General features: G+C 40.8%; 1 protein-coding gene and 1 non-coding gene across 3 annotated transcripts in view; one reads left to right on the forward strand and one right to left on the reverse strand.

Moving 5' to 3' along the window:
• CEP95 (centrosomal protein 95) overlaps positions 1-22,390 on the forward strand; it is a 31,624-nt gene extending 9,234 nt beyond the window's left edge. Inside the window, exons 5-20 of one of the 2 annotated variants that reach the window (XM_055256930.2) lie at positions 672-777; positions 3,265-3,380; positions 5,356-5,481; positions 6,647-6,840; positions 9,709-9,821; positions 10,010-10,139; positions 11,050-11,203; positions 13,227-13,366; positions 14,849-14,941; positions 15,790-15,922; positions 16,979-17,148; positions 17,256-17,330; positions 18,719-18,871; positions 21,045-21,191; positions 21,486-21,557; positions 22,046-22,390. In XM_055256930.2, the coding sequence (XP_055112905.1) occupies positions 672-777; positions 3,265-3,380; positions 5,356-5,481; positions 6,647-6,840; positions 9,709-9,821; positions 10,010-10,139; positions 11,050-11,203; positions 13,227-13,366; positions 14,849-14,941; positions 15,790-15,922; positions 16,979-17,148; positions 17,256-17,330; positions 18,719-18,871; positions 21,045-21,191; positions 21,486-21,557; positions 22,046-22,222 (2,099 nt within the window). In that variant the 3' untranslated portion in view covers positions 22,223-22,390. The remainder of the gene's footprint in view (positions 1-671; positions 778-3,264; positions 3,381-5,355; positions 5,482-6,646; positions 6,841-9,708; positions 9,822-10,009; positions 10,140-11,049; positions 11,204-13,226; positions 13,367-14,848; positions 14,942-15,789; positions 15,923-16,978; positions 17,149-17,255; positions 17,331-18,718; positions 18,872-21,044; positions 21,192-21,485; positions 21,558-22,045) is intronic. The other variant, XM_055256931.2, reaches the window with a different exon arrangement.
• TRNAT-AGU (transfer RNA threonine (anticodon AGU)) lies at positions 14,723-14,796 on the reverse strand. Its single transcript has one exon. It is a non-coding gene; the product is annotated as a tRNA-Thr (tRNA).

Below are 22,390 nucleotides of genomic sequence, written 5' to 3' on the forward strand. Positions count from 1 at the left end.
AATGCATAATAAATGTTAATTGATGTTATTGAAATGTTGCTTGGTGAATATGGAAATAGAAAAAAATGAAGGTGGGTGTTTGAATAGTGAATCTCTAGACATGGGCATGAGAATATCCAAAGGGGTAAATCTGAATCATGGGAGGTTTCACCTGCGTATATTTTGAAATCATTTCCCTAGTGAGTTATAGCTACTGGTGAAAGTATGTATTCTTCAAGTATGGTGGGGTGGAAAAAAGACTGATGGTCTTAAGAAAAATTTCACCCAAGCCCTGATGCAGCCTGACTCAGCCTAAGGCATGATTATCTTGGAGCTTGCATTACGTTGACACAATCATGTTTTCTGTCATCTTGATATACCTCAGACATCCTTTACAGATGGAGAGGTATGAAAATATTAAATGGACCTGCCACTAACTTAAAAAATAAAACATTGCTCATACAACTGTAGACTCTGTTTTTAAAGCAACATTCTTGTTTCTTTGTTACTCGAATAATACATGCTCATTACAGGTGAAGATTTGATTCTTTCTGATTTCACTTTCACAAGAACCCTGTTTACCATGGCAAGTTAGGGGTGCCTCACTGTCCTTACCTCTCCCTGCCTCTTATAAAGAAAAAGTAGTATTCACTTAGGGGTTTTTTGGTATTGTTTTTATCTGTTCTGAACAGGTGAAACTGAACAGTATTTTAAAGAATCCGATCGAGGAGAACGTTTGGAAGAGCCAGAAAGTACTAAAGAATCTAAATCATCATGGAAAAGAGTTTCTTTTGGGAGGTAGCACTGAGTGTCTCTGAATTTAATGAAAATAAGTTACGCTTTTTGGACTAAGAATTAAAATCGCACATAATATACCAAGATGGCACCAAAAAAAGCTAATGTGAAACTTCTACTAACTTCTCATATTTTAAACTTTCCTGGGGGAGTTTTAAGAACCTTGAGTTACATATAATACCTAAGTCTTAGTATCAACTACCTGCTCATTTTTATATTTTTCTTTTTTGAGATGGAGTCTCATTCTGTCGCCCAGGCTGGAGTGCAGTGGCATGATCTCGGCTCACTGCAAACTGCTTCCCGGGTTCAAGCAATTCTCCTGCCTCAGCCTCCTGAGTAGCTGGGATTACAGGCACGCACCACCATGGCCGGCTAATTTTTATATTTTTAGTAGAGATGGGGTTTCACCATGTTGGTCAGGCTGGTCTCGAACTCCTGACCTCAGGTGATACACCTGCCTTGGCCTCCCAAAGTGCTGGGACTACAGGCACAAGCCACCGTGCCTGGTCCCTGTTTTTCTCTTAATCGTTAAAGTAGGTCATCATCTTTGCAAAAAACTTGCAAAATAGAAAAAGGAAAAAAATCTATTCCTAACTAAATAACTGCTGTTAACATTTTGTTAAATTTTTTAGTCCTTTTTACTATGTTTTTTTCTTTTTTGGATTTAGTCATATGTCTGTATAATTTTGTTGCCTACCCCTCACCCCTGCTTTTTTAATAAAGAGACAGGGTCTTGCTCTGACACCCATGGTGGAGTACAGTGGCATGATCAGAGTTCACTGTAGCCTTGAACTCCTGGGCTTAAGCCCAAGTAGCTGGGACCACAGGTGTGTGCCACCACACCTGGCTAATTTTTCTCTTTTTTTTTTTTTAACAGAGATGGCATCTTGCTATGTTGACCAGGCTGGTCTTGAATTCCTGGCCTCAAGCGATCCTACTGCTGCAACCTCCCAGATTGCTGGGATTATAGGCATGACCCACCTCACCAGGCTCGTTTCCTGCATTTTTAAACTTAACATTAAGTGTTCTCAAGTTGTTAAATTTTTTTTTTTGAGACAGAGTCTTGCTGTGTCACACAGGCTGGAGTGTGCAGTGGCACAATCTCAGCTTACTGCAACCTCTGCCTCCCGGTTTCAAGTGATTCTTGTGCCTCAGCCTCCTGAGTTCAAGGTGGGACTACAGGTGTACGCCGCCACGGCTGGCTAATTCTTGTATCTTTAGTAAAGATGAGGTTTCACCGTGTTGGCAAGGCTGGTCTTGAACTCCTGACCTCAAGTGATCCGCCCGCCTCAGCCTCCCAAAGTGGTGGGATTACAGGCAAGAGCCACTGCACCCGGCCTCAAGTTGTTAAATTCTTTGTAATAATTTGTAATCACTGTATAACATCATTCATGTGGATGCTTCATAAATTACTAAGCCATTCCTCTAAAGTAGAGAGTTTTTTTTAATATTGTCAAAAATGTGATACTTAATGTTTATTCTTTTTTTCCTCCTTATATCTTGAGGCTAGATTCAGAGTAAGACAGTATAAATGTTTTAAGGCTAATAAAAGTTGCCAGACTGTTTTCCAAAAAGGCCATGACCGTACATTTACCAACAGTATAGAAATGCTGGGTTACAGGACCCTCATGAGCCAATATCATTGATCATTTTCACAGTTTTTAAACTTGTGCTTCTTTCATAGAGAAAAATGTATTGTCATGACAGGTTTGATTGCACTTCTTGCTAACTAGAGGTTGAACATAATGCTATGTCTTCATGGTTCGAAGAGCACAGGCAATGCCTTATTTTTTAGGTATAGTACATTGTAAAAAATGTGTCTCAGAGGAGACCATCATAAGATGAACATCTTTTTTTTTTTTTTTTGAGACAGAGTTTTGCTCTTGTTGCCCAGGCTGGAGTGCAGTGTTGCAATCTCGGCTCTCTGCAACCTCTGCCTCCCAGGTTCAAGTGGTTCTTCTGCCTCAGCCTCCAAAGTAGCTGGGATTACAGGCGCCTGCCACCACGTCCAGCTAATTTTTTGTATTTTTAGTAGAGACGGGGTTTCACTATGTTGGCCAGGCTGGTCGCGAACTCCTGACCTCAGGCAATCCACCTATGTCTGACTCCCAAAGTGCTGGGATTACAGGCGTGAGCTACCATGCCCGGCCTGATGAACTTCTTTCCATAAGATTTTTAAAGTAACAAAATAAGCGCAAAAGTGAAACAATTGAAGGATATTTAATGCAAAATTAGCATCCCACCCCCTTCACTCCCACACCGTAGAGTCACCAGTATTTGCTGTTCTCCTATACATTTAATCGTTGACACTTTATATACAGCTATTTCTACCATTCATATATCAGTCAAAACAAAACATAAGCAGCAAGACATGCTAAGCAGCAAAAGGGAGAGTCTTTTCCTTTTTCTGCACCCAGCAGCTCTCCAGGTCCTCAGGGGAAGGGCCCTCTGGTCAGGCTGGGCCCCGAGTGAAGGAGGGAACTTTTTCAGGTGCTCCTTGTCTTCTGAGACGTTGGGCCCCCCTTGGGATGGAGATGAAGCAGAATCCACTGGTGAAATCATTAGACTTGGAGACACAGCACACACCTTTTCTCTAAGAAGTAATGGTGAGTAGTTAAACCTTAAGTATCAGTTATTATTCAACCTACAACTATAAAAATGTAAATGGCATGTAGGAGTGTTTAAAATTGAGAAGGATAGAGCGCTAACTGGACATGGGATTTGAAATTCCAGAATATCCCACTACCCATTAAATATGAACACTTATCTGAAGTCACAGGCATATGGGCAGATAAGTCCAAGGCAAATAAGTGTATGCAAGGTTATCAGGCAATTTGTGGTTCCTGATACCATGGGAAGAGAATTATGGATGCTGCTTATAGTCTGGTCACGCTTTCAGGGTATTCCTTAATTGTAGTTTCCTGAACTAGTGATTGACTCACTTTTTTCATTGTTTCACCAATAAGTTCGTATATGCAGTGGCAATTTTTCTTCTAGGCTTCAGGCCAGATTTCCAACAGCCTATTGCTTGCACACATAGTAGACCTGGATATCTTTCAAGCCCCAATTTTGAGCCTCCAACCTTGCCCTCCTCCAATCATCCTACTCCATCCTGCCCACCTTGGCTTCATAAATTACTAAACCAGTATATGGACCATAAGTCTTGGAATGTTCTCCCTTACTTTCGGTTCCTGGCAAACTCACCCTCCAGTAGACCAAAAAGCTATGCTTGCCATTGGGATAGGTGCAGAAACAGAAGGACCAGAGTCAAGTGTGGATATTACAAGAATGTTTCTTGAAGAGAGTCAGATGGATTGATTGGGAATGGAAGGGATGGTGATTGCAGAAACAGGTTCTGTGATGTCAAGTGCTATGTAAAAAAGATGTTACTGTAAAATGAATTAGTTATTTTAGCATTATAAGTAGAGAGGGGAATTGTGTTTAAGAGTAATGCAATTAAAGCAAAGGAAAAAAGATTCAGAGAGATGCCTGGCCAAGGTGTTTGGGTTTGATGTGATAAAAGGGCTTATGGCAGCTTCCTTTTATATTGAGATTTAAAGTGTCAGATAACTATCATATACATTCACAGGCATCTAATTTAAGCTTCAATATATGGACCATAGTCTTTTTTTTTTTTTTTTTTTTTGACACCAGGTCTTGCTCTGTCACCCAGGGTGGAGTGCGGTGGCGCAATCTCGGCTCACTGCAACCTCTGCCTCAGCCTCTCAAGCAGCTGTGATTACAAGTATGTGCCACATGCCCGGCTGATTTTTGTATTTTTAGTAGAGATGGGGTTTCGCCATGTTGGCTAAGCTGGTCTCGAACTTCTAACCTCAAGTGATCTGCCTGCCTTGGCCTCTCAAAATACTGAGATTACAGGTATGAGCCACTGCGCCTGGCCTGGACCATGAGTCCATGTTTCAGGTACTAGCTAAGACCCTAACTCTGGTGTCTATTCATACCAAGACATGCCCATAAAACAGCCAGCATTTCCATAACCCTGGCATCTATTTTTCTAAAGCAAAATAATGAAACATTGTATGAAACTTTGCTCTTAAATTATATAAATGATTCTGGGTTACAAAATGGCATCTTACTTTTTGATAGCAATTAAAAATAATTGATATTACAGCCGGTCACAGTGGCTCACGCCTGTAATCCCAGTACTTTGGGAGGCTGAGGTGGGCGGATCACCTGACGTCAGGAGTTCCAGACCAGCCTGGCCCACATAGTGAAACCCTGTCACTACTAACAGTACAAAAAATTAGCCAGGCATGGTGGCGGGTGCCTGTAGTCCCAGCTACTCTGGAGGCTGAGGCAGGAGAATTGCTTGAACCTGGAAGGTGGAGGTTTGCAGTGCAGCGAAATCGCGCCATTGGACTCCAGCCTGGCGACGAGGGAAACGCTGTCTGAAAAAAATAATAATGATAATTGGTATTTTGAGCAGTTGGACCAACATTATTTCTTTCAACATTATTTAATATTTCTATTTCCTGAGTACAAAACTCTTGGCTTTTAGTATAATGTTCAGCAAACTATTTTGATAGTTAAAAATTTTACCGTTAATATTTTCTTTCCTAGGTGCTCAATGTCCTAATGAAATGCTGTCTAAAAACGCCTTAGCCTCACCAAGTTCTAAATCACATGAAGATATGTTGTACCCTCCTAGTGTTTTGTCCAAGAATAGGACATCCTTTCTTGAAGACAGTGAGTTGTAATGGATGTTAGTTCTTTACTGCTGATGATCATTGTTGGGGCAATTGTTGTTGCTATTAGCCTTTTTACTTTTATTGCTGTATATGAGATCCTTTTTGGTCTTACATGATCTTACTTGTAAATGTTTGTTATTAATTATGATATCTGAATTCTGCTTAACATGGTCTTTGGTTGCATATTTTTGCATCCACTATTTTATTATCTAAATTCTCACCACTCACCTTTTTTTTTTTTAAATGAGGCAGAGTTTCTGATACATTAGTACATCTATTGGTGGTCTTCACATTATTGGTAAATAACAAAGTATAGTAACTGGAAAAACATTCTTTTTTTGTTGTTTTGAGACAGAGTCTAGCTCAGCTCACTGCAACCTCTGCCTCCTGGGTTCAAGCGATTCTCCTGCCTCAGCCTCCCAAGTAGCTGGGATTATAGGCGCTTGCCACCATGCCCAGCTAATTTTTGTATTTTTAGTAGAGACGGGGTTTCACCATGTTGGCCAGGCTGGTCTCGAACTCTTGTCCTCGTGATCCGCCTGCCTCAGCCTCCCAAAGTGCTGAGATTACAAGCGTGAGCTACCACACCCGGCCTGGAAGAATCATTCTTGTTTCTTATTATCATCTCTGGAATTTTCATATGGTAGTAATACATAAAAATATTTCTGCCTAACTAGTTTTGTAACGTGGATGAACTATAATTCACATAACATAACATTCTTCAAGCCATTTAAGTTGCTTCCAGTTTTTTATTTTAAAGTAACTTTCAGGAAACAGTTTTATGATAATAACATTAAAATTACATCTGGGGCCAGGCATGGTAGCTCACACTTGTAATCCCAGCACTTTGGGAGGCTGAGGCAGGAGGATCACTTGAGCCTAGGAGTTCGAGACCAGTTCGAGATGAGGCAACATAGCGAGACCTCATCTCTACTTTTTTAAAAAATTAAAAAATTAAAAAAAAAATTACATCCTAATTTAATTAGATCCCTGTGTGCTGAGGCTACATCCGTGGTTTAATTATTTTCTTACGTGCTTTGTCTTAAGTTTAAAAAATATTTCTGATGTATGTGAACATGTTTATATAGGTATGTATGTATGTATATAAAATGGTTTATTTCTTAGAATTGCATCGTAATATCCATTTTAATTTGTCTTACTAGCAGAAACCCTTTCTGTGAGTGGGATTCCAAATGCTAGGAAGCTAGGGGAGCCTATCCGAGCAGCTATTCCTTTACATCCACCCTACCACCCTTCAGAGCCTCGAGCACCCTGCCCCATAGGAAAAGAATACTTGCATTCAAGTCACTGCTCCCCAGCCGTAAATTCTACTGGAGAGCATACGGAATTTTCTGGGGTAAGTGGAAAGGCTTACTTTCAGTTGGCTAGAAGTACACATGTATGTGTGTCTGTGTGTGTGTTGGTAATTGATTAGAAGCCTGTGTGTGTGTATGTGTATTGGTGAAGTCTTTATTCTTTGTCAAGGAAGCCCCTGTATTTAAAGAAGTCTCTGCTAGAATTATCAAGCATATTGCACTAGTCAAAGCATTGCACTCCTTAAAAATTTGCCTCTGTATACACCTGCACATTCTTCTTCTAGGAAGAAAAACGAATGCATATAAAGGGAAATAATAAGAGCCAACACATAGTGAATGTTTATTTTGTGCCAGGCGCAGTTCTGGATACTTTAGGGGTGTTGAATAATTTACTGCCCATAAACAACTCTGGAGTAGCTACTATATTTTATTGTTGGGAAGTTGATGTAGAGAGGGCAGGGTTACACAGCAATTACAGAGTCAGGATTTGAACTTGGGCATTCTGGCTTCAGAGTCCATATTGTGTCCGTAATTTAATAATTTCAAATTTAGAAAACACAGAGTGGAAAAGAAAATAACCATCCATGCATATTCTCATTATCCAGCATGAACCACTGTTAACATATTGGCCTATTTGCTTCAGTTGCAGATCGTGCCATTGCACTCCAGCCTGGGTGACAGAGTGAGACTTCATCTCAAAAAAAAAAAAAAGAAAGAAAAAACCCTTTTTATATAGTCATCCTGTCCTTATCTTTCTAAAAAGAACAGGACTGGGTTCAGTGGTTCACACCCATAATCCCAGCACTTTGGGAGGCTCACGTGAGTGCCAGAGTTTGAGACCACCCTGGGAAACATAGTGAGACTTTGTCTCTACTAAAAATAGAAAATTAGCCTGGAGTGGTGGTGCATGCCTGTGATCTTAGCTACTTAGTAGGCTGAGGCAGGAGGATCACTTGAGCCCAGGAGCTGCAGTGAGCTGTGACCACACCACTGCATTCCAGCCTGGGCAGCGGAGCAAGACCCTGTCTCTAAAAGAAAAAAATAAGAAAAACAACAGGCAGGTATGTACACAGGGTAGATATATAAACAGTGATACATTCTCATTATGTAAACATTCAAGCAATGCATTAAAAGTACAGAGATGAAATAAGCATTATTAACATTAGGTGACCACATTCTTAACATTCTATGCATCTAAACAGGAGACTGATTAGATAAAAAGAGGTGTTAAAATGGAGTCATAAGATAATGTTTACTTTTGGGGGAATCACAGTGGGGGTTTTGGAGATGGTTCTGAATTGGTAATATTCTGTTGCTTGACCTGGGTGGCAGTTAAAGGGGAGTGTTTATTTTCAAATAATTCATTGAGCTAGAAATACTTTATTTTAAAAGTTTTATAAAAATATGATTATATTTTAGTTGCTATTTAGTAAAAGGTTGTTTTTTTTTTGTTGTTGTTGTTTTTTTTTTTGAGACAGAGTGTCGTTCTGTCGCCCAGGCTGGAGTGTAGTGGTGCAGTCTGCACCCACTGCAACCTCCACCTCCTAGGCAAGTGATTCTCCTGCCTCAGCCTCCCAACTAGCTGGGACTACAGGCACACATGCCACCACACCTGGCTGATTTTTTTTTTTAATATTTTTAGTAGAGACAGGGTTTTGCCACGTTGGCCAGGCTAGTCTCAAACTCCTGGCCTCATCCGCCTGCCTCTGCCTCCCAGAGTGCTGAGATTATAGGCATGAATCATCACACCCAGCCTACTAAAAGGTATTTAATTTTACTTTAATAGAAAAATAATGAAGTGAAAGTAAAGATATCATTAAACATTAAATAAATGGCCGGGTGCGGTGGCTCACGCCTGTAATCCCAGCACTTTGAGAGGCTGAGGTGGGTGGATCACGAGGTCAGGAGTTCAAGACCAGCCTGGCCAAGATGGTGAAACCCTGTCTCTACTGAAAATACAAAAATTAGCCAGGCGTGGTGGCAGGTGCCTGTAATCCCAGCTACTTTGGAGGCTGAGGCAGGAGAATCGCTTGAACCCAGGAGGAGGAGGTTGCAGTGAGCCGAGATTGCACCACTGCACTCCAGCCTGGGTGACAGAGTAAGACTCCATCCCAAAAAACAAAAACACATTAAATGTTTCTTCATCACAAGAAGTATTTTCTAAAAGATTATCTCTAAGACCAAGAAATAAATTTAGCCAGACACGGTAGGTCATGCGTGTAATCCCAGCACTTTGAGAGGCTGAGGCGGGTGGATCACCGGAGGTCAGGAGTTCGAGACCAGCCTGGCCAACATGCGAAACACCGTCTTTACTAAAAATACACAAAAAAATTAGCCGGGTGTTGTGGCACATGCCTGTAATCCCAGCTGCTAGGGAGGCTGAGGCAGGAGAATCGCTTGAACCTGGGAGGCGGAACGAGCCATTGCACTCTAGCCTAGGCAACAGAGCGAAACTCTGTCTAAAAAAAAAAAAAAAGAAATTTAAAATGTTAAGGGTTTATATTCATATTTTGGGAGGTGTTGTCTTTGTTTTAACTGTTTCAATTTTGGACAGCCTTTATTGACATCAATACAAAAGATAACCACTTGAATACTTTGTACTAGTGATAATTTTTTGGTTGCCCAGGTAGTGGTAATCCCTGAAATTGCATATTTAGAGAACACCTGGCCTGTGTTTTTATTTGAAAGGCATCCTGAGCCACACTTGTTCTCTGAGCACAAGTTTCTAGACATTGCGCCAGTCCTTTGGTGCATTGGGTGTCAATAGGGTCTTTTGACAAATGCACTTCAAAACAGGGAGATTGAAGGCACGTAGCTTTGTGCCACAGTTCCTCCCTTCCTCACCCCCAGAAAGTTCATGTTTCTTATTTGTAGTTTATTCAAATCAACTTTTTTTCTGTTTTTAATAGGATCTAGATGATAGAGTTTTCTTAATTTCCAAGTTGCCTAAAGACAGCAAACGGGAAGTATATCCAGCTCAGGTCCAAGGGCCTAGGACAAGGAAGTCTCCCAAAGGAAAAAGGTAACATTACTGCAGACTTCAGTGTTTACAGTCTGTTTGCAAAGGAATTTGAAAATGCAGGGGCATGGTCTCCAAATTTAGCTGTGAAGACCAGAATGAAATATTTGTTAAAGTATGTATTACAGTTATTTTAAACTAAATAATAGACACCTAGCTATTTTACTGTCAAACGGTCACTTTTATTACAGAAATGAAAACAGAGCTACAGCCTCATCCTGCAATTCACCTTTCCCCCAGAGGCCAAGAAAGAGATTAACAGAACAAGAATTACATGATGTATCAGAAGAACTCTCTCAGCGGCTCTCTGAACTAGATTGGGCAAGTCTTGTTTTTTCATCTATATTGAGATTCCCATGGGTTAAGTGAGCATTTAAGTAATCTCTCAATTGAAAGTGAGGTATTAGAAAATTAGTTGTGTCTTATTAATAGATACTGTGAAAATGTTCCGTAAGTCAAGCAGGTAGAACAGGAAGTGATCTCTCAGCCTTTCATGATCTAACTAAATTTGGTGCAGATTTATCCAAATTGTATTGAATTCTGATGAAAACAAAATTATTTAACATAAACGATTATGTTAAGCCATTTTTCTTTAAATATGTCTTTATAGTTCCCCTTTGCCACTAAAGACAGATCTGGTATAAAATTGGATGGATCACTGATTCTCACAAAATACAATATTACAGTTTTAAGGTATCATTGAATGAATGTTTTAAATCCCTATGTGACTTAGTCTAAAGTTTATTGAAACTTAGTGATCCATAGCACTGATATACACCTTTTTAAAACTAAACATGTATGCCAGGTGCAGTGGCTCACAACTATAATTCCAACACTTTGAGAGGCTGAGGCAGGCAGATCACTTAAGCCCAGGAGTTTAAGACCAGCCTGGGCAACATGGCGAAACCCCATCTCTACAAAAAATGAAAGATTAGCTGGGCTTGGTGGCATATGCCTGTAATCCCAGCTACTCAAGTGGCTGAGATGGGAGGATCACTTGAACCCAGCAGGCAGAGGTTGCAGTGAGCCCAGCTGGCACCACTGCACTCCAGCCTGGGTGACAGAGTGAGATCCTGTCTTAAAATAAAAGTAAATAATTAAACATGCATAAGCGTCTGAAAACTTGTTATTAGTGACTGTCAAAGGAAGCTTTTTTAAAGGTCTGCCTACTCCTACGAATTTACGTTCTGCTGAAATCAGTGAAAGATGTTGAAAAGAATTTTCTCAATAGATGTTAAAAAGTGCCCTGGGTGATCGGATTAAAGAAAAGACTGACCATAAAGAAGAAAATATTGGAAATGAAGAGGTAGAGGATGGAACTGAGGAGACACTGTCTCAGCACAGTGATGGCATCGTGGAGTATGGGCCAAAGAACTCAAGGCCAGGTACTTACCCCGGAGAGACTGAGAAGGGGACATCCATGTGAACTACTTAGGCAGTTCCATCTGTTCTTAATAACTTATATTCTAATTTTAAATAGTTGAGAAATAAAAGGATCAAAAGTAATATCAAACACCTGGATCTTACCCAACTAGAAGTAGCAGGTGTTAACAATTATATTTGCTTTAGCCCCTTTGTGTTTAAGAAATAAAACAGTAGAAACCCCTTCTGCTCTCCCCACAGATCTCTTTTCCCCACCCTCAGTGCAACCACTGTCTTAAAGTTGGCATCTTTTCTTCTGATCCTTGTTTTTATACTTTAACAGCTCATGCATTACTTGTCTAAACATAGTATTGTTTTATGTTGTTTAAAAATTTACATCCTATATTATTCTGCAACTTGCATTTTTTTCTGACATTGTCTTAGAAATCTGTTTATGTTGATACTTACAGATCCAGCTCATTCATTTTAACTGCAGTGTAACTGAGTTCTTACAGTGTGTCACTTTTGTGTGGGTATATATATAGCAGTATCCATTTCCCCTACTGCTGGACATGACTGAGTTCTTACAGTGTGCCACTTATGTGTGGAGATATGTATATATATGTGTGTGTGTGTGTGTGTATATATGTGTGTGTGTGTGTGTGTGTGTGTGTGTGTGTGTATATAGCACTATCTATTTCCCCTATTGCTGGACATGTTGATTGTTTCCAGTTTTCATTACTATAAAAATTCTGCAATGAACAGCCTATAATATGTGCAAGAGTTTCTGTGGTATTTCCATCTAGTAGGATTGCTGGATCATAGGGCCTACATTTCTTCACCACTGCCAACTTGCCCACCAAAGTGATTGCACTGCTTTATACTCATATCAGCAGTTTCTGGTTTGCCACTTCCTACTGTTTGATATGCCATTGTTCAAATCCAATTATCCTGTGTTCCACCAACTGAAATCCTGCATATTTTACATTTAGTTTTATCTACTTTGGTCATCCATTGTTTCTTCAGAAATAGTCTTTTTCTGACCCAACTTCCTTAACTTTTTTAGTTGTTTTTTACTCCTTCAAGAATGCTTTTTCCTTCTCTTGATTATTTCCTCTCTCTTCCCTTTAAAAGGACTCAGCTAATTTCTAGGTACCCTCATCCAGGAACCTCTTCCTTTTCCTTATTATGTACATACACATGGTATCCTCTTGTGAAAACAGGTTATAAATTATTATTTCAGGCGTGTCTTCAGTTTCTAGAGAAAAATACATCATGAGCAGCTATCATTTAAAATAGATTATGCAAGTCAGTTTTTAAAAATACATCTTAGAATTTGAAATGTGAAAGATTTGAATGAAAAGCATGTGAAAAAAAGAACAAGCTCGGAAAATTTATTTATAAAGGTACTAAACTAGCTTCCTTGGTCTTAAGGCTATCTTGAAGTGCTTTTCCCACCGGAGTCACCCTCTTCACAACTCGCAGATCCCCAGACACACCTATAGACAATGGGATAAAAAGGTTTGTAGAAAGAAATGGTTTATTAGATCTCTTTGGCAGTGTGCAATTAGGAGGGCTAGATAGCTAAGTAGGGAAAAATTGAGACTGCTTAGACAATACTTAATACATTAACTTTGCCTATAAGCATATATAATAAGATAGATATGTATGCTTACATCCCACCTCCTCAGGACCCAGATAGAGTAAAAGGATAGCAGATGCGTGGCTCAGATAATTTGCCTTTTCTCTCTTCGCATCTCCCCCTATCACCAAGAGCACTCTCCATAGTCCTTTGTGCATAGGAGCATTCCACATGTTGAATATCCAGAGTTGAATGTAGAAGCTAAGTATTTGAGACAGTACACATTTGTATGCATTTGTCTGTTTACTTGGTGTTATCATACCAATACAAGTTAGTTACAGGAGAGAGTCCCTTTAGCACATTCACTCGTCAGTCTCTTTGGATTTAGTAAAAACCAACTTTGGTTTCCAGCATAACATTCTGGCTATCCGGAACTAATGTTATATGTCTTTTCTCTGTTGCAGGACTTTACATGCGTAGAAAGCCACCCTACAGATCCCATTCGCTCTCTCCATCTCCAGTTAACAAACACAAACAGTTCCACGTGGAGAGAAAAAGGCAGCGCAAGCCAAGAGAAACAGATATCCGCCAACTCCGAGCACAGGTTCTTCCCCATCTCTTGACTACCATTAAGCAGCAGCCAGTACCATTTCCCCTCAGCCACATGCTACCATGAACATACTGTTGATTTAAGGCTTAAAATACATTTAATATTCTTGAGCGGAGTGGATGATAGAGAGCTATGTGACATAGCTTATGTCCCCATTAGCATAAAATTATGCTCATGAAACTCTTTAAAAAAAATAACCTGGCCGGACATAGCTTGGTGTTCCAGTAGATTAAGAAAGAGGAGATCAGTGTGAGTTGTTATTTTCAGAGTGAGCTTCAGAGATGAGGGGAATTTGAGGTGGATTAAACGTGACAGGCCACTTGAGTTACAGAGAAGATAAGATCAAGTACCCAAGACAGGAATGAGAGGAGGTGGTTGGGATTCAACAACAAAGAGACTGGTATGATTACCTAGGAAGACTTTCCACTGTGGAATGTGGATTTTGAAATGTAGCATGGATTTAGAACACTTATTTGCAGTAGTAGGTTTTATAATGCAGTAGGATTTATAATGGTGAAAAACTAAAACTAATTCAGACGTCTTACACTCATTTGTAACTCAGCATGTAACTTCCACTCGAGAGTATCAAAATGATTGCAAAAACTTGAGAACAGAAAAAACGGATGATGTAAAATTTCATTTTATGTCCCAATTATATATGTTAAAGTAATGTAGATTTGTGAGCCAGGTGCAGTGGCCCTGCACTTCGGAAGGCTGAGACAAGTGGACCACCTGAGGTCGGGAGTTCGAGACCAGCCTGGCCAACATGGTGAAACCCCATCTCTACTAAAAATACAAAAATTAGCCACACATGGCAGTGCACACCTGTAGTCCCAGCTACTTGGGAGGCTGAGGCAGGAGAATCACTTGAACTCGGGAAGTGGAGGTTGCAGTGATCCGAGTTTGTGCCACTGCCTCCAGCCTGGGCAAGAGTGAGACTCTGTCTCAAAAAACAAAAAAACCGTACATTTGTGATACAGAGTCTGAAAGGAATTTTTTAAAAAGTGAGCTTGATATTTTAGGGGTGGCAGGTATCCTAGGTGAATTTTTTTCCTTTTTTTTTTTTTTTTTTTCTCAAGGCGGAGTTTCACTTTTGCCACCCAGGCTGGAGTACAATGGCACAATCTTGGCTTACCTCAACCTCCGCTTCCCGGGTTTAAGCTATTCTCCTACCTCAGCCTCCTGAGTAGCTGGGATTACAGGCATGTGCCACCACGCCCGGCTAATTTTGTACTTGTAGTAGAGATGGGGTTTCTCCATGTTGGTCAGGCTGGTCTTGAACTCCCGACCTCAGGTGATCCACCTGTCTCAGCCTCACTGCACGCGGCTAAGAGCTTGGATGCTCGGTTGAGGCACCACTGGGATTCAAACTCAGGATCTCCTGTTTACTAGACAGGTGCTTTAACCAACTAAGCCATGGTGCTGCCCGTTGTGTATGTTTTTAATAACTGTAATATATGACCTTTTCCCCTTTAGGCGTTTACTGAAGCATTTGAAAGGGAACTAAGAAGACATAAAGTTCAAGAGAATATTGGACCTCTAAGAATATATGAGAAGGAGGAGGAAACAGTGGGTAAAAGTCTCCATTGTAATAAATGCCATTTGATCAGATGAATGAGAAGTACAAAGATGATCTTTTTAAAAGAAGAAGATGCCAACAGGGCCTTAATCATGAGCTTTTTAGGAAAAGGCAGGATTTTATGTCATGATACAGGACTTGCTTATTAATAAGGCATTCAGGTTGCTAAAATATGACAAGACATGGTACCAAAGAAAACTAGTGTTTTTCCCCTACTTAAAACTTTCCATCAGTTTTTAAGGGTTTATTTGACTTAGCAGTTCACCAAGGGCTTAAAAACTAGTCTAGGCTGACAAAATTAAAGAAGAGTAAGAGAAGACAGAACATCCTAGTTGCTCTAGACCTGGTTGTAAGAAACCCAAAACAGAAGTTTTCACTGCCTTTCAAAAGAATGGTTACAGAAACTAAGTGAAATCATGGGGAAAATGCTTATGCTAAAATATTCATGAACAAAACAGGATATAAAGTACAGTATGGTTACAATTAAGCATACTGCATAGTTGCCTGAGAATTTTTTTAATCTACATGGAAAAAGAGAAGTACATCGAAACATTAATAGTTAAGAAAAAGATTAATAGGGGTTGTATTTAGGGTGTGGGACTATGGTGACTGAAACTTGAAAAAGATTCAGTACTTTTTCAAATTCCAGGGAATGCCAGAGGCCAAAAGATGCCTTTAACTTAGAGTAAATGAATATTAACCAGATTTTACAAATTTGAAGTAAGGTGGTTTGGCTGGGGAGTAGTTAGCTGTTTTTGTCAATATGTAATATTTAAGATGATGTATGAAAGAACTATTAGACCTTTTATTTTTATTCTGTTTTATATCTGCTTCTAAGGAAAAAATATACAGAGGAGAAGCAGTTCGTAAAGGAACTCCAGAATGTAGTCAGCCCTGGAAGATTTACTCTAGAAAAACCACAACTCAGAGTCCACGAGGTGGCCTCCCAAAGCCAAATAAAGCAGTTCCAAGTAAGAAGCACAGAATTGTACTTTATGGAAAACTGGCAGCCTTTGAAAGCATGTGCAGTATTCCAAGGACACAGCACTGAAAGCTAACATCCACCAACAGTCAGCCGAAGAAAGTTTTTTTTTTTTTTTTTTTTTTTTTTTTAATCATTGCCATGTGGCTGGTTTTCCGTAGAGGACTAGAACTCTTCAATAAGGGAGTACTTTAGGGAGGCCTATATATATTGGCACCCAAGGAATGCCAGGACTGCCACCTGCTGCTCCAGCGTTAGCCTCACTCCTGTGCTTACTCACTTTGACTGCCTTTTTGTCTATTTCTGGGAAGTTGGTAGAATGAAAGGGATGCTCCAAGGCAAGCAGATGGCCTGTCCACCTCCTATATATTGACAGTGCCAATGAGTGTAGAGTCTTGTTACAAGGAAACAAAGTCATGAGAAATGCCAGGCTTCCTGTTATACCCAAAGACTGCTGGCCCTCCTACTATATCCTTTAGACCAGAAACTTTTTCTTCTAAGCACTTACCTACCAGGAGGGTTGAGGAGTCTTCTGTTTTACCATACATAGAGAATCTACCTGCAGGCACTGAAGCAGCTGAGCAATTAGGATGGACTTCCCAGGACCAGCATGGCATCAATTCAGAACTATTGAGCTTATTTTTATCCTTACCAGTAGTTGGCTTACTCCAATCAGATGAGGAATGCAAATTATTATAAGTACATTTAGAATTGTTCTTTTCAGGATCAAAACCACATCACTTACATAAGCTTTGATCTACCAGGGATGTTGGATGACATTTTTTTGAGACAGAGTCTCGCTCTGTCGTCCAGGCTGGAGTGCAGTGGCGTGATCTTGGCTCACTGCAAGCTCTACCTCCCGGGTTCACGCCATTCTCCTGCCTCAGCCTCCCGAGTAGCTGGGACTGCAGGCGCCCGCCACCACGCCTGGCTAATTTTTTTTTGTATTTTTAGTAGAGACGGGGTTTCACCGTGTTAGCCAGGATGGGGATGACAGTTCTTGTCCACAAGTCTCAAATTAAGAACGTCTTATTTTACCTTGCAGTGAAAGTAAGTGAACACAGTCTCCTTCCCCTTATGCTGGAGCAGTTTCCGTTTCTCTATGTTTCTGGCCCAACACTAAGCAAAATGTGGAAACAGCAAATTGCACAGGTTGAACAGCTTAAGAAAGAGGCATGTAGAGAAAATCAATCAAAGAAGAAACTCCAAGATGAAGTAAGTTACTGTCAGTCTTAAGCATAGGAATTTAAATGAGAGAAGAGCTTATCCTTGAGAATTGAGTGAACAGCATTATTAACCTTAACTTCATGTCCCCCTTCAAGATAGACGAAGCCCTAAGAAGGCATGACCTCCTTACTACCCTTGTCAAGAAAGAATATGAACATAACAAGAGACTGGTATGTCAAGAGCAAGTTGGGTATTATAATTCTGAATTTGTTATATTCATTGCCTTTATCTGTGCTAGCTGGGCAACAGTCGCACAGACCCTTAACCTCTAACACCTGCATGTGGAAGTGTTGCCTAGGTCTTCAACCAAAATTGATAGCCCATGCCTGTAATCCTGGCACTTTGGGAGGCTGAGGTGAGAGGATCACTTGAGACCAGCCTCAGCAACATAGTGGGACCCTGTCTTTAAAAATATATATATGGGTGTGGAAAAAATGAGCCTGGCATGGTGGCATTTGCCTGTGGTCCCAGCTACTTGGGAGGCTGAAGTGGGAGGATCACTTGAGCGTGGGAGGGTGAGGCTGCAGTGAGCTATGATCTTGCCACTGCACTCCAGCCTGGGTGCCAGAGTGAGACCCTGTCTCAACAACAACAAAACACACAAACCCAAAATAGGCAGGAGGAAGAGCTAGGTACTTTATATACACAGTTTCAGTTAGTCTTTATAGTAATGTATTAGAGATGTTTTCTATGAAATGAAAACCCTGAAGCTTTGAGATACTAAGTAACTTGCCCTGGGTCTCACTGATAAGCAAGGGACACAGCTGAGATTTTAATCCAGTTCTGTCTGTGGACTCCATGGACCCATCTAGGTGCCAAGTAGCTGAACTTAGTGCTGTTTGCCCTCTCCCATCCTTCTCAGGTCCCAAGTAGAGAGCTCCAGGATTTATCAGCCTCCGTTATAATTTTGACTAGGAATTGTACTTAGAGAATTATGAAGGGAGAGGATGGAGGTCAGAAACAATCTGCCAAAGGGAGAGATTTGAAAACCTTTGCCTGAGTGTGGAGTAGAGATAAGCCATGAGAACTGTAGTACTAAACAGTTCCAGAAAGACATCTCAGGAACTGCAGATGGTACTTTCCTATGGGGGAAAAAACACTAGTATCTGAAACACCTACGTAAGAGGCTTTATATACATGACCCCATTTTATCTTCACTCCTTTGTCAGATATTGTCTAATTTCCTTAGTTTTTGCCTAATTAAATACTCCTGGCAGCTCAGGCTCTGCTTGAAAGTCTGGGTGTGCCATTTGCCTACTCCTTGTGAGGTGGCATCTGGGCCAGCCTAGCCTCCTGGTGGCATGGGAAGTGAGCCCTCAGTTCCACAGGAGTGCCCAGGATCACTGCTGCCCTCTGCTGCAGCGGGAGGTTATTGGAGCTGCTCTTCAGATTGAGGTGATGAAGCTGTCAAAGGCTGAAGGGCTTCTGAGGCCACTGGCCCCCAACACGTGGCATACTGCCTGAAGACATCGTGATGGGGAGTGGGGCAGATGAGAACGCTGGAATCTGCATTCCTCTTGTCCTTACTCTTCTCTTCCTTCCCCTTTCCCTTTCTTAGCAAGACTTCAAGGACTGCATTCGTAGGCAAAGGTTGACCCAATCAAAGATAAAAGAAAATCGACAGCAAATTGTTCGTGCTCGAAAATATTACGATGATTATAGAGTTCAGTTGTGTGCAAAAATGATGAGAATGAGGACCCGGGAAGAAATGGTAAGTCTGACTTTTCTGTCCAGCCCTGTTAAGAAGGTGAACTTTGTTACCTTTCAGGACCACCTTCTTTGTTCGTGACTCTTGTCCAAATTTGAATCCAAAATCTAAATCGAAGTCCTATAGTGCTGGCCCTGAGTTCTGCTTGGCCACACTTTCTTTTCTTACTCCATTGTGCATTCCCGTCCATTCTCAGTCTCCGTGTCCCTCATCTTAATGTGAAGTCTTACTTCCTCCCTGCCTCCTACACATAACAGGTACTTCTCCAGTAAAACTACTTTAGAGGTTTGGGAACATGTGAGAGACAGAAATTTAGTGTGATAACATGACCTCGCATTCCACATAAAATCAGGAATAGTGTCCAGCTGTGCTGTGAGGGGTTTTCCACAAGGTATTTGCTATGTCATTCTAATCAGGCTGAAATGATTAACCTTTTGAGATCCCAAGCTAGCAATAAATTTTGTTTGTAAAATATTTTAGTAATTATAGTTAACTAAAGACTTGGACATATTTCTAGAGGAAGATACTTGTAAGGCTTTGAGGAGAGGGTAAGTAACTTTTCTATAGCTTATGAGTGCGTCACCATCAGAACCAGTTTTTCTATCCAGAATTTACACTGATGAAGGGAGGACAAGTGGGAATATCGAAGCCCTTTGAACAGTGGGTTTTCTGGTGGCCTCCCCAAATGATCACTCCCCCTCCTCAGTGATGTACATGTGTAGGTGTGGCATGTTTCTGCTCTTGGCGTTCTTTCCCTATGTGTACATGGCTGCTTGATGTTGCTTTTCTGAAGGCTCTAAAGAATCTCTGTGATACATGAAAAGATAATGAACACCTTAGTCATTAGGGAAATACGACTCAGAACCACAGTGAGAGGACAAGTGTTGGCAAGGATGTGGAGACCTTGGGGCTGTAAAATGGTGCAGCTGCTTTGGAAAAGAATCCAGCAGTTCCTCAGAAGGTTACCAAAAGGTCATACAGAGCTACCCTATGACCCAGCAATTTCACTCCTAGCTATATAATCACACAAAAAACACAAATGTTCATAGCATTACTTGTAATAGCCTAAAAGGGGAAACAACCCAAAGTGTCCATCAGTTAATGAATGGATAGTGTGCATTCATTCATACAGTAGGATGTTACTTGGCAATAAAAAGGAAGTATTCATACATACTGCAGTATAGATGAACCTTGAAAACATGCGGAGTGGCCGGGCGCGGTGGCTCACGCTTGTAATCCCAGCACTTTGGGAGGCCGAGGCGGGCGGATCACGAGGTCAGGAGATCGAGACCACAGTGAAACCCCGTCTCTACTAAAAATACAAAAAAATTAGCCGGGCGTGGTGGCGGGCGCCTGTAGTCCCAGCTACTCGGAGAGGCTGAGGCAGGAGAATGGCGTGAACCCAGGAGGCGGAGCTTGCAGTGAGCCGAGATTGCGCCACTGCACTCCAGCCTGGGCCACAGAGCGAGACTCCGTCTCAAAAAAAAAAAAAACAAAAACATGCGGAGTGAAAGAAACCAAATATGAAAGGCCACGAATTACATGATTCCATTTTTAGGAGGTGTCCAGAATATGCAAATCCATGGAGACAGAAAGTAGACAGACTGGTGACTGCTAAGGATGGGACGGGGGAATGAGCACTAGTCAGTATATGGTTTCTTTTTGGGATGGTAAAAATGTTATGTAGTGGTGGTGGTTGCACAACTGAGTATAATAAAACATACTGAATTATTTATTTTAAAAGGGTAAGGCTGGGCTCAGTGGCTCACGCCTGTAATCCCAGCACTTTGGGAAGCTGAGGTGCAAGGATTGCTTGGGACCAGCCTGGGCAACATAGTGAGATGTCATCTCTCCAAAAAATTAAAAATTTAGCCAGGCGTGGTGGCACATGCCTATAGTCCCAGCTACTTGGGTAGCCAAGGTGGGAGAATTGCTTGAGCCTGGGAGGTCAAGGCTGCAGTGAGTTGTGACTGCCCCAGTACACTCCAGCCTGGGTGACAGAACCATAACCTGTCTCAGAAAAAGGAGGTAAATTTTATGGTATGTCAAAATTTCCGAATAGAACTAGTATTTCCAAAAAAAAAAACTTTGTGAAATACAATCAGTATATACCTCTAGTTGGCCAAAATGATTATATTCCTCAATGACTTTATTTTTACGATTAAATAACTGACAGATATTTAAGAAACTGTTTGAAGAAGGTTTAAACATTCAAAAGCAAAGATTACGAGACCTAAGAAACTATGCCAAAGAAAAGCGAGATGAACAGAGGAGACACCACCAGGATGAACTGGACTCCATGGAGAACTACTATAAGGACCAGGTGGGCTCCTGGCACTTGCTTACGCTGTCGTGCTTAGTCCTGACCACTTGCCCTCGTGGCAAAACTTGCTTAGTCTGTTGACAATAAACCTTGTGTTAACTAAAGTTTGCACTCTACAGATTAGAGGACCCCATTTCAAGATTGAAATTTAAGATCAAATAATACCTGACCATAGTACAGTATATTGCCCTATTATTTCCATTAAAATGATTTTATGCCTGTGAACATTAAGAAATGTTACATTTGGACTACAAACATTAAATACAATATTTGGTTTTTTCTTCCTATAAACAGTTTTCATTGCTGGCAGAAGCCATATCACAGGAACATCAAGAACTTAAAGCCAGAGAGAAATCTCAGGCCCAGGTAATAATTAACAAGATAGAAGCCAAGTCATGCACTGCATGGCAATGTTTCTTTCAGCAAGGGACCTCGTACATTGGTGGTTGGAGCAATAGGCTGTACCATATAGCCCCGGTATGCAGCAGACTGTACCATCTAGGTTTGTGTAAGTACACTGACATTTTGCACAATAACAAAATCACTTGATGCATTTCTTGGAACATATCTCCACATTAAGTGACACATGACTAATTTACATTTTTAGGAAGTAGAAAACCAAATGTATTATACCTATAAAGGGAATGGAGAGAAGACTAATAAGGCAATCCATGTATGACGCAAGACATTTTTGTCCTATGATTTTAACTTTAGTTAGGTCTCTGTAAGAGCTGCTGCTGCTAGATTATTGAAAATTTTGGAGGGGTTTGATTAGCTGAAGATGGAGAGGGAACAATAGATGAGGGCCTGGATAAATGCTGTGAACAGCAGGATGACATGCCTTCTTTTTTCAGACATTACATAAGGTGAAGAGGGAGCTGAGATCTAAGATGGAGAAGGAAATTCAGCAGCTGCAGGACATGATAACACAGAATGATGATGATGTTTTCTTCCGGGAACTGGAAGCTGAGCGCTTCAGATCTCGGCTTCAGCTGGCTTCCTTTCAGTACAGTAAAAGTCCCTCCCTGTGAGGCCAGACTTGATAATAGGTGAAGGTTCTGGAGGCCTTTACCAGGACAGAGCTAGAATTGAGCCAGTAAACAGTCTAAGCCAGAAAAATAATTTTCAAATGCTTTACTTGTATTTTCATTCTAGTACTTTTAGTGATTTTTTAAATAAAAATTTTTTCTAAAAGCTTA

Source organism: Symphalangus syndactylus, chromosome 20, assembly GCF_028878055.3.
Source record: "Symphalangus syndactylus isolate Jambi chromosome 20, NHGRI_mSymSyn1-v2.1_pri, whole genome shotgun sequence".
In the NCBI taxonomy this organism is placed as follows: Eukaryota; Metazoa; Chordata; class Mammalia; order Primates; family Hylobatidae; genus Symphalangus; species Symphalangus syndactylus.